Here is a 10,472-nt window from a genome sequence, read left to right on the forward strand (position 1 = left end):
GTGTCCAAGGCCAGGCTGGATGAGGCTTGGAGCAACCTGGTCTAGTGAAAAGTGTCCCTGCCCATGGCAGGGGGCTGGAATTAGATGATCTTTAAGGTCCCTTCCAACCCAAACCATCCTGTGATTCTGTGAACCTCGGAAAACGCTTTCCCTTTAGCCAGTTACTTACGATGCTCCAGAGCTCATAATGCAACTGCTTGCTCCGCAGTGACAGACGCGTTCATCGTCATGGTTCATCCCCAGGTTATGCCCCAGTTCGTGAGCCATAATTGATGCGAACATCTGAATGCTGATTCTTCCAAACTGCACAACAGCAAGACGGAAGAATATTAGCGGGCAGCTTAGACTGACAAAGTCAGTGTTGGCTTATGTGCCCCAAAGACGCTCCTGTCGCTCAACAGGATTCTCAGGCCGACTGTGCCTGCTTTCCAACCAAGTGCACGTCATTGCTTATTACTACGAGCGCTTAGATAAGCGCATCCGGGACAGCATCTAACCACCTCTGCTTTCCAGTGCAGCTGCAACATTAACACAAAAACAGGAATTCTCCACACCAGCCGAAATCTCCTCAAATATGCAAACTCCAGTTCAAGTACTTCTGTCACTCGTCCAAGAAAACCCAATTGCTGGGATGGCCAGTTACCCACAATGAGCTGTTCAGTCATTAACGCTCTGAGATTTCCTATAAGGAGGGCAGTCCACCGGCACTGCTCCAGGAGTTCGCGGCCATGGAGGGCAAGCAGACACCAGAGGACAGATTTAAGAACACCCACAGCTCCCACAGACTAAGCCAGAGGTGCTTACAATGCCAGCAGAGAAATCCTGTCCCTTTTCCAAGAGGGCAGCACATGGAAGAGAGGGGAAGCTAAGCAGAGGATGCAGACTACAGAGAAGTTGTGATCCAGACACCATGGCATGGCCAACAATGGTTGGGGACCACACAGAAGCCTCCGCTAAGCCATCTCGTTTTTTAATTAAAGATTCTGCACTTCCAGGAAGGTTTCTGGAGTGGAAAACGCTTATCTTGATCACATGCACAGTATCACTAAAGATCTCTCACCACATTAATGCCTCCTGCGTGGCTCTTGGAACACACTGTTCCAACGTAGGCCATTCCAGCTGTGCCACCAAACCCCTTCTTCCTACAGGCGTGGGGAGAAAAAGGAAAGGCAATCATCCCAACTGCACAGACACAGGATACAGCCCACCCGTACACCACTCGTGCTCATGGGGAAAGCACACTGCTTTCCCACGGTGACAAAGGAGTGCTACGATTGACTGCGGGTGTGAATGTACCAGCTCAGCTTCATCTTCCTGTTCACGGTGCTTTTATTCATTTAAATTAAGAGTTGGCAAAGAAACACCACCTCTTCCTCATCTTATCTCTAAAGGTAGAGACCCACCCTTAAAATCATTTGTTTAAATTGGCTGTTAGCTGCCTACTACTGCCAAACGCCATAGATTTCTTTTTTTGTCAACTTCCTTCTCATTACTCGCTTAGTTTTTTTCTACACAGTTCTTAAAGCTTAAGGGCAACAGCACAAGGCACCATATTTTGCTTCATAAAAAATTATGTATTTTACTTCACACAAAAGTATGGATTTTTAAAACGAGCATTTTTTCCAGACATTTCACCTGAATGGCAAGGTTCTGCCTCAGAAGAGAAGAGGCTCCCAGCTCCCGTAGGAAGGGGAGCTGCTGCTTTGCACAAGGGCAGGCTGGGCTGCTGCCCCGAGCGAAGCGTGCTCACGCCTCTGTCCTTTCTCATACTCTGGGCAGTGACTTCCTAAGGACGGTGCTATCTGTGGAAGCAGGAAGGGCATGGGGGCAGGTGTTCTGGAAGCGGGGCAGAGACGAGAGCTCAGGAAGCTCTGTGGTAGTTAAAGGCAACAGGGACAGACAGATTAAGGTTACGTGTCAGAGCTCAAACCATGCAGCTTCTGGACACCGACTGCAGAAACGGCTCCTTCTCCATTAGAATGCAGCACTCTGCACCAGGTTTATGCTCATTTTCAAGTGGAAAAAGGCCTAGATTACAAGTCTAACCAGTGTACAACCTGACAGAGGATTACCTGAATGGAAGCTTTATACAATACAACATATAACATTGCAAGACGTGGGACAAGAAATAAAAGTGTTATTTAGCAATACACCCATCAAGAGAGGACACTGAATTCAAGGGCCATAGAAACCTTCCTAAAAATGCTTGAGTTGACTTGGAAGGTTTTCACAAGTACATAAACCACAGCAGATTGCACTGGATTCTCTGCTGAAATACAGCGGCTACTTTTGATACTCCAGCATGGCTAAGCAGACAGGAATAGAATAATCCTCTTAAGAGGCAAAAGGAAGGAACTGCAACTCACAGAACAAACTGGGCACTGTCATGTCTCCGGCGCAGAACAAGATTCTTCTCTCGCCACTGTACAAAATTTGCCAGCACATCACCAGCACCTCCGTCTGTGCTGATTAAGTTTTCGTACTTCCAAATCTCTAGGCCAACCAGCACAATGCGGATGTTCAACATGACGTACATCTGGGGATGAAAAACATAGAGGAGAAATATTTGTGCAGACCTTCAGATAAGAACAAGTGGTCTGGCATTATCACAGAATTGTGAAACGGTTTGGGTGGGAAGGGAACTTAAAGACCATTTAGTTCCCACCCCCTGCCATGGGCAGGGACACCTTCCACTAGACCAGGTTGCTCCAAGCCTCATCCAGCCTGGCCTTGGAGACTTCCAGGGATGGGGTATCCACAGCTTCTCTGGGCAACCTGTCCCAGTGCCTCTCCACCCTCTCCAGGAAGAATTCCTTCCTGATGTCCAATCTGAATATTACTTGTATATCTTCTTGCAAGAATCTACTTCTTCTGTTTGAGTTTGTTGGTTTTGTAAAAGTCAGTACACAGTTGCAATCACCAGAACACATTTACCATGTGATTTAGACTTTCATTAGCTAAAAGACCAATGCTGAAATGTCACACTGGCCATACTGTAAGAAAACCCACAACAGAAATAAAAAGGAGACTGAATCCTGACAAATAGCATCCTCCGAAACAGTCAACTCGAAGACGTGCTTTTTCTCTAACCTTTAACATGCACAAGAATTGCAACCACCTGCCCTGCCACTCACTGTACATAGCACAGGTTGGAAGAGTCCCCTAAATTAATTCTCAAGTATGATGACTGCAGGTGAATTCAGAGGCAGAAAAGTTTTCACAGGGATGCATCTTCCAAAGCCCACTGTCAATAAACATTGCCATCACTCCATCAGCACCATGCTCTGTCACGACTCTCAGCTCTACCAGCTTCCAACATCACGGCTGAGGGAACAGGTTTAGCTCCTGGCTTGATAAAAACCTCTATTTCATTCTCACCAAAGCGGTAACAGAACAGACTCCAAGATGGAAGTTGCAAAAGTAAACAGAGTGGCAGGGCTGCTGCACACAGCATCGTTCCCACTTCGGCTCCATGCAGCTTTAACTTACGCTGTCGAGGAAGTTTGCCAGTTGCACCATGTGTTCTCTCACTTCTGTTTCGCTCTTCCCGAAGTCTTCAAACTGTAAGACAAAGAAACTGAGTCAGGAAGAGATAAAGACAAGAGGTAGGAAAAGGAACAAACCATTGGAAGACTAGCAACATGAACAACATTTTTGCCTGGCTCCAAATCTCCTGTCAAGAAGATGCTGATCGAAACAGCAGCACTTTCACTGCTACTGCTCAACAGCTCGATCTGAAAACAGCAAAGGCAGTTTTTGCCATATGTTTTCCCTAATTCCTTGCTGACAGAAACTCTCTTGCTTGACAGTTCACTCATTTCCTGAAGAGTATCACCTAGAACACATTCAGCTTTGGGTCAGCATATTTGCACCACCTTGGCTAAACCAGCCATTTGGGAGTAACAAAGACTGAGGACTTTCCAAGCCACATCCCAGGGAGAAGGAAGGGAAAGCAACACACAATCCCTACCTTTTCTTTATCCACAACTATGAACAGCTCCACGTATCTTGTCTGATGTAGGACCGCTCTCTTGCTCTGTGGAAAAAAAGTTTTAGACGACTTCAATTTTATTAATTTGGGTGTAAACAAGAAAAAAAATCACACCGTTGTCATATTTCACTTGATAGAACCAGTGGTTTGAGGCACACCCAAAGCACGCTGGGCCAAGGCAATAACAAGCCAAAACCAAGAAGTGTAATCCAATGCAATGACAGCTTCTCTACCAGTGTTTTACCCTAAAACTTCGCTGCACAAATATCTCCTGTGTTTCAGAAGCAAGGGACCTTTTTACTTTTTACCAAGGGGCCTCTCCACTGAGGGAACTGCTCCTGCCCTCAGACGCCCCAAGCTCTGCCCGTGAATAATTTAACTCGACTCCCGCTGCTGCATGCAGCAGGAGGAATTTGCACCCGAGTTGCAGAAAGCCCTCCAAGTCAGAAACCTTTAGGTATGTGTTAAGCCCCAGGAAATCTGATAAGCTGCTTCCACATTCTTAGCTGAACACCCACAAAGGGCATTAGAGGGGACTGTGGAGGAAAGAGCTGGGGACTTACTCGCAGCAGCTGAGTCATACTGGGATGGTGATCTTCCTCTGGGAGCTCCTTCTCGTGGTCTTCGGTGGTTACCCCGCACGTCGTGGGCTCTTTCTTCACGTTATCCAGTCGATATAAAATGTGTTGAGAGCCCGAAGAGGAATCCATAGGCTCAATCCCATAGGTGATGTTCCCTATTGTCACCAAACCCCTGAAATACAGCGGGGTGTGAGAAATTCTTGCATTAAGCCCAGAGGACAGTTACCCAGTAAAACAAAAGGACAGTTATTCTCTGCTAACTAAAGGCATGTCTTTATCTCAGTCCTTTCAAAACAGCGTGCTTCATTTCCAGCCTGAAAGCAGCCTTTCCCTGAACAGGACCTTCACACAAACAGTAAATGAAACATTTTCGTGAGAGCCTGCAATGCCCCAGAAATAAGATCACGAGCCTTAAGCAGAAACGCTTTAGTTCAAACACTCTATTGCCACTCCGGTGTCCAACATGGTGCTGCAACGCATCAACAACACAAAACACAGAGAAATTAGCTCGAAGCAGGAAAGTTTTCCAATCAAATTTGGAGTGCACAAGCGTTAGGGCCAATTTTGTAAAACTTGCAGACTCATGTTCAACTTTCCCTTTCTGCCCTATGTACAGTTCTTTGTAGTGATCATGTATGCAAATTAGAAAATAAGCCAAAACTTGTGTCACAGAACAACTTGCTGCACTCATTTAATGAACTGCATTAATCAACTTAATGCATTGCAAATACCTGTTAGCTACACGAACAGAAGATGCCATGGAGGGACTGCACAAAGGTATGTGCAACCCCAGCCTGGCCCTGCTCCCCGAATCCCGCAGGGCTGAACAGTAGTTAAAACCAGGACAAGAATTTAGTTCCAGGGTCAGCGAGACTCACGTGACAACAGGGACACAAAAGAGGAGTTGCATTACCTGAGCCCCGAGCAAGTGCTGACAGCAACCACAGAATCCAGGGTCCCCTCCACGTATCCCTGATGATGGCAGTGATCCTGCACGGAAAACAAGGGAGCGTTACACACGTGTTCCACACGTATCCACACAGCCAGCGTGGTCCCTGATGGCCTGATTGCTACGCCTGCCGCTGCCCAGCAGCACTTACGACTTGACAACGTAACATGCTTCAAGTTAAACTTACCACAATTCCTTTATCTACAGTCTGTAGTTTCAAACATGCCTCGAGCTCTGCCACGATATAACAATGTGCACCTAAAACATTCCACGCCTGCCTTAGTGCCACGAGGATTCACAGCCACGAAGCTCATCAAGATGCCAGGGGTATCGCACTCCCACCAGATCCCTGCCTCCCCATTCTGTAAAGCAGATGCTCTGGGGGCCAGCAGCTCATTACAGATGGCACTTTAACATCCCACCCTCCCTGAAGCCGGATTCCGAGCCGGCGCTGCCAACACGTTATAAATACCAGGGAAGCAGGGCTCAGAAGCATTATCTAGCAGCTGGATTTCTTAACTTGACTGTAAGCCATCCTACTCCTAACTTCTGTCCTCCACCCTGCCTCAAATATTTTGAGGCCAGCCCCTCCCTACCGATTTTGGCCAAATCACCGTTCAGTCTTCTAGAAAACAGCCCTGCAGAAAGCTTGGCTCAGACGTAACCTCTCTCTAGCAAGAGCTGGGCCAACACCCACTGTCTGTGCTGCTGGAACTGTTTGGTTGTACAGTACATCCCTCATCAGCCCCGACAAGACAGAATGCTTCCATTTCAACCTGTGTATATACACATTCTGGAAACCAGATGAGGGATTAGCACACGGCAAATACACCCCACTTGCTCTGGCAAGTGCATTTTTGAGCATTATTACAGGGGTCAGGTAGGTTACGTCGCCTGTTGTTTCAGCAACGAACGCAGACGGCACCAAAGGCATGTGCTAATCCTTCAGGGCCACGGTGACTTTGACCACCTCATGCAGAAAAGGCATTTTTCCTCCGAGTCAACTACTTTTAACTAGGAAATAAATGCTCAGGTGACTCAGGTGCTCTATTTTCAAAAGCAAGATCCTATGAATCATATATGAGTAACACTTCCCTTTCAAAGCAACAACGTTGATACACATGAAGAGTGAAGCCATGTGAAATACTCTCATGCTTTTCATATCACATGAGCTGCTTTTTACTCTTATTCTACAGAAGCAATTAATTTTACAAAGGCAGCCTGCTTGTACAGAAAGAGAGCTGCAACTGCTTTTTCAGTGGAATAACTCTAATGCTACGCAGATGACATCCTTCTCAAAAGGCCTCTAGACTTGGTCTTGTCCATCCCTTCTAGTAGTTCCCAAATTTCTGGACAAACAGATGCCTGTCAACCCTCAGAAATTCTTAGGGTCACTAACAGACTGAAGAGATGGGTCAGCAGCTGACCATTCATTTTGCCTTGTGGACCAGTCTGGACGACCATCGTGTGGAAAAGTAAAAGCCATATATGCAGTCACTAGATGCCCCCCAGTTCTGGCCCGTGTGTTCTGGTCCCTGTGAGAAGCAAGGCCCGTGTCCAGAAGCGATACCAACACTGACGAGGGCAGCGCGACTCTTCGGTAAAGAGGTACCTGGCAGCTAAAAAGAGCTTTTCCTTTTTAGAAAAGCATAGCTTTTCATTAGATAGCAATCACCTCCATGTCAGAAAATACGGGTCTATCGCAAGCCCCAGATTACAGCCCTCTCCAACTGTCGTTTTGTAACGCGTGACTGCCCCATCCTGCAGATGCTCAGTGTTTGGTAAGGGTATAAAGAGAAAGAAATTCTACCTGGATATCTGGATATTCAGATTGCAACTTCCCCTCCTTATCGTAGGTATAAACAGTGAAATCTTTGGGCAGCAGTTCTCTGTAAGGGAAGGGGAGAAGGAATACAAGAGGAATTTCATGAAATCACTGTGACACTACAGCAGGGCAGCAAGATGATCCTAATCCAAAGTGTCACAAATACGTAAATTGCAATTAGGTAAGGAAACATTCAAAAGGACACCCCCCCCCCCCCCCCCCAAAATAACACAGAAATTCTGCATTTCCACAGCAAAACCCAAGATATCAGAACAGCAGAACCATTAATGAAATCAAATCAACCACTTCACCCAGGATAAGTAAAACAAACCCCATTTATTGTGCTCAAAGCTTGGTTTTCTGCAGAATTAAAAAAAAAAAAAAAAAAATCACAGCACTCAGTCTGCTGGATATGAGCTCTCCTCCCCCATTTTGGAAGGAAGCGCAGTGGGAAAGGCTCCCACGATTAAGACTGCTGACCCATACTGGTAAATCCCTGGATGCAGCGTAGCTGAATTCCCACGTTTCTGAGGAGGGTCTCTAGTGGCAGCTAGAGATCCCAGGGGCTTGCACCTTTAAATACTTCTGTCTCTTTGTCTATTCTGGGGACAGTTTTAAGAAGCAAGAGCCTGATAAATGGCAACTTGCTGCTCCTGCAAGTAGCCCTTTAAAAATCCAACTCAAGAGAGACAACATCTATATTGTCTGGAAGTTAGGGATATTAAGACCTAAGATATAAAGTCAGCTTCCTCATTTATTAGTATTCTTGTGCTACTGAGACAGGAAAAAAAACCCCCGAAACAATAAACAAAACCCAGAAGAAAGGGAAAATATTTACTTGAAATATAGTTCAGTTTGTTTATTTTCAGATGTGAATGGAGAGAGTCATTTCAGTGATTCCCCAGATTCCCTCTGAGCAAACCACCACTTCCTTCACTGAAAGGAGCTGCAGGAGCTCCACCAAATTTCCAGCCCATAACCAAGACTCTGCGACTCAGATTTTGCAGAGCTAGTATGTAACTGCAGCTCTCCTAAGGAATCTCAAGAATCAGAACTCACGTGCTACCTGCCAACTCATTTGGATACAACAGATGGAATTTAATGATCTGAAGGAATTCATCACTTACTTGTTCTTTTCTAGATGAATTGTGTATTCTTTTCCCTCTATCTCAATAGCATACGACACCTTGTCCTGAATGTAAAAAAAAAAAGTTGCATTTTACTTATGTTAATGAATAAAACACTGTTTGAAATCAACGGAAGTCTGGCAGAGAACAGTCTCAGTAAGCTCCAGTGCTGCTACAAGAAGAGCAGTCACAGCATTGCTGTCCCCTTCTGTAACCCAGGACCAGCCTGCACCCTCAGCCTTTTCAGACGCAGCTCTAGCAGCAACGACCCTGCCAGGGATGCAGCTGATCTCAGCAAAACGTAAACGGGCTCCTGGAGGGATGCAGAACTCTGCTGATCTAGGCTGTTCCACCACACTTCCCACCGGTACCCCAACGCTGGCGAGGGGAGCGGGTGCTTCTTGCTATTCGCTCAGCCCACAAGACTTGGCGATGAGAAGCTGACGCAGCCGTCAGGATTTGCTCTGGTTCCCTGCATCCAACAGACAAAATGATTGCCACAGCCATGCACTGACACGGCCTGATAGTTAGCTAACAAATGTCCCTTCATAAACCCTGGTAGTTGCTGCACACGTGTGGGTGAGCCTGATTACAACTGTGCCTACCTCTGGAACCCGGCATCCCTTCCGGTGTAGCTGGGGAAAAGTCACATGAAGGAATCTATTTCAAAACAGCCCTGTGGTTTTCTTACTCTTTGACTTCCACAGAAAACTCTTAGTTAGAGCTGGAAAAGGTCGATTCAGTTTTATTACTGAACATTCACGGCCTTGCGTTAGCCAAGTCTTACACACAGCAACCAGGGTCCTTAAATATTGAGTGGATAAGCTGAATCACTTGACCACTACATTCAATATCCCAGCAGGAGCACTAGTCAACAACTGCAATAAACTGCCAGGCATTCTTGTTAATATTCCATCCTGCCAATGTTTTTAAGATTTGTGACTAAACACAGTTGGTCTAATCCAAATACTTTGAAACGTGCAGCCCTTAGTTACGCGGCTACAGCAAACTAATATAGGCTGGAAGGTACCGCTGGAGGTTGGCTAATCCGACCCCCTGCTCAGTGCAGGGTCAGCTACAGAGGTCGGCCCAGGCTGCTCGGGGCCTCCTCCAGTCAGCTTTTCAGCATCTCCCAGGGTAATGATTCCACCACCTCTCCGAAACTCATCCCAGTGCTTAACGAATCTCATTACGCAGCTTTACACCTGGATCAAAGAGCTGTTGCGGCAACTTGTAACGTCTGGAGCAGGGAGGTGTTTGCTGTGTTGCAAGCGCAATACCTTTTGTAAGGATGGATACCTCTCTGCTGCCAGACGAATCCCATAGTGTTTTCTGAGAATTTCAGGTTAGTTTTGGGTGCCTCGTTAGGAAGTAGATCCTGAATTGAAAGCATTTTTGAGACTGCCCAGTACCTGTACGGAGGAGACATTGGAAGCCTCTCGCCGTTCTCTTCCTAATCTCTGCGGGATGACAATTTCATAGGAAGACAACAGAGAAACCTGCTGGAAACCTAGAAAGCAGAACAGAAGAAACACTGGCTAAAGAAACAAAGCAATCCGAAGGATAAGGCACAAGGAAGAAAACACCGTTTCAGGAAAAGCCCCTGCACAAAGAAGGAGGTAGCCTGTGATCCCAGTTCAGGTCTCCAACATAGAGACCCCCGACACTGGGCTGCAGTGTCACGCTGGGCAGATCCCTCTGCTATTTGACTGGCATCGTTCCTTGTCGCAAGCTCTGCTTTTGAAGAAAAACATAGCACGACACTGCCAAGGCACCGCACGTGCTGAGAGCGCTGTAACGCAAGCAGAAAGAGCCAAAGGCCCTGAAGCACACAGGTGAGCACAGAGCAAACCTCAGAGCAAGGCACACTTGGATTGCCTTGTAAAGGCCAGAGAGAACAACACACGAACATCAGAGAATACACCAAATTTACTGGAAGGCTCCACATTCCAATTACTGTCTTACAAGTACCCATCTCCTGCAGCATCACCTTCCATCA

General features: G+C 46.6%; 1 protein-coding gene across 1 annotated transcript in view; it reads right to left on the minus strand.

The window, feature by feature from the left end:
- ADAM9 (ADAM metallopeptidase domain 9) overlaps positions 1 to 10,472 on the minus strand; it is a 20,131-nt gene that overhangs the window by 8,798 nt on the left and 861 nt on the right. The window contains exons 2-11 of the mRNA XM_010155126.1: positions 9,886 to 9,983; positions 8,474 to 8,538; positions 7,332 to 7,410; positions 5,486 to 5,562; positions 4,555 to 4,744; positions 3,971 to 4,036; positions 3,490 to 3,561; positions 2,367 to 2,536; positions 1,061 to 1,142; positions 170 to 303 (exon numbers count right to left, since the gene is read on the minus strand). Coding sequence (XP_010153428.1) covers positions 170 to 303; positions 1,061 to 1,142; positions 2,367 to 2,536; positions 3,490 to 3,561; positions 3,971 to 4,036; positions 4,555 to 4,744; positions 5,486 to 5,562; positions 7,332 to 7,410; positions 8,474 to 8,538; positions 9,886 to 9,983 — 1,033 coding nt within the window. The remainder of the gene's footprint in view (positions 1 to 169; positions 304 to 1,060; positions 1,143 to 2,366; positions 2,537 to 3,489; positions 3,562 to 3,970; positions 4,037 to 4,554; positions 4,745 to 5,485; positions 5,563 to 7,331; positions 7,411 to 8,473; positions 8,539 to 9,885; positions 9,984 to 10,472) is intronic.

Source organism: Eurypyga helias, unplaced genomic scaffold (assembly GCF_000690775.1).
Source record: "Eurypyga helias isolate BGI_N326 unplaced genomic scaffold, ASM69077v1 scaffold31280, whole genome shotgun sequence".
NCBI classification, from domain to species: domain Eukaryota; kingdom Metazoa; phylum Chordata; class Aves; order Eurypygiformes; family Eurypygidae; genus Eurypyga; species Eurypyga helias.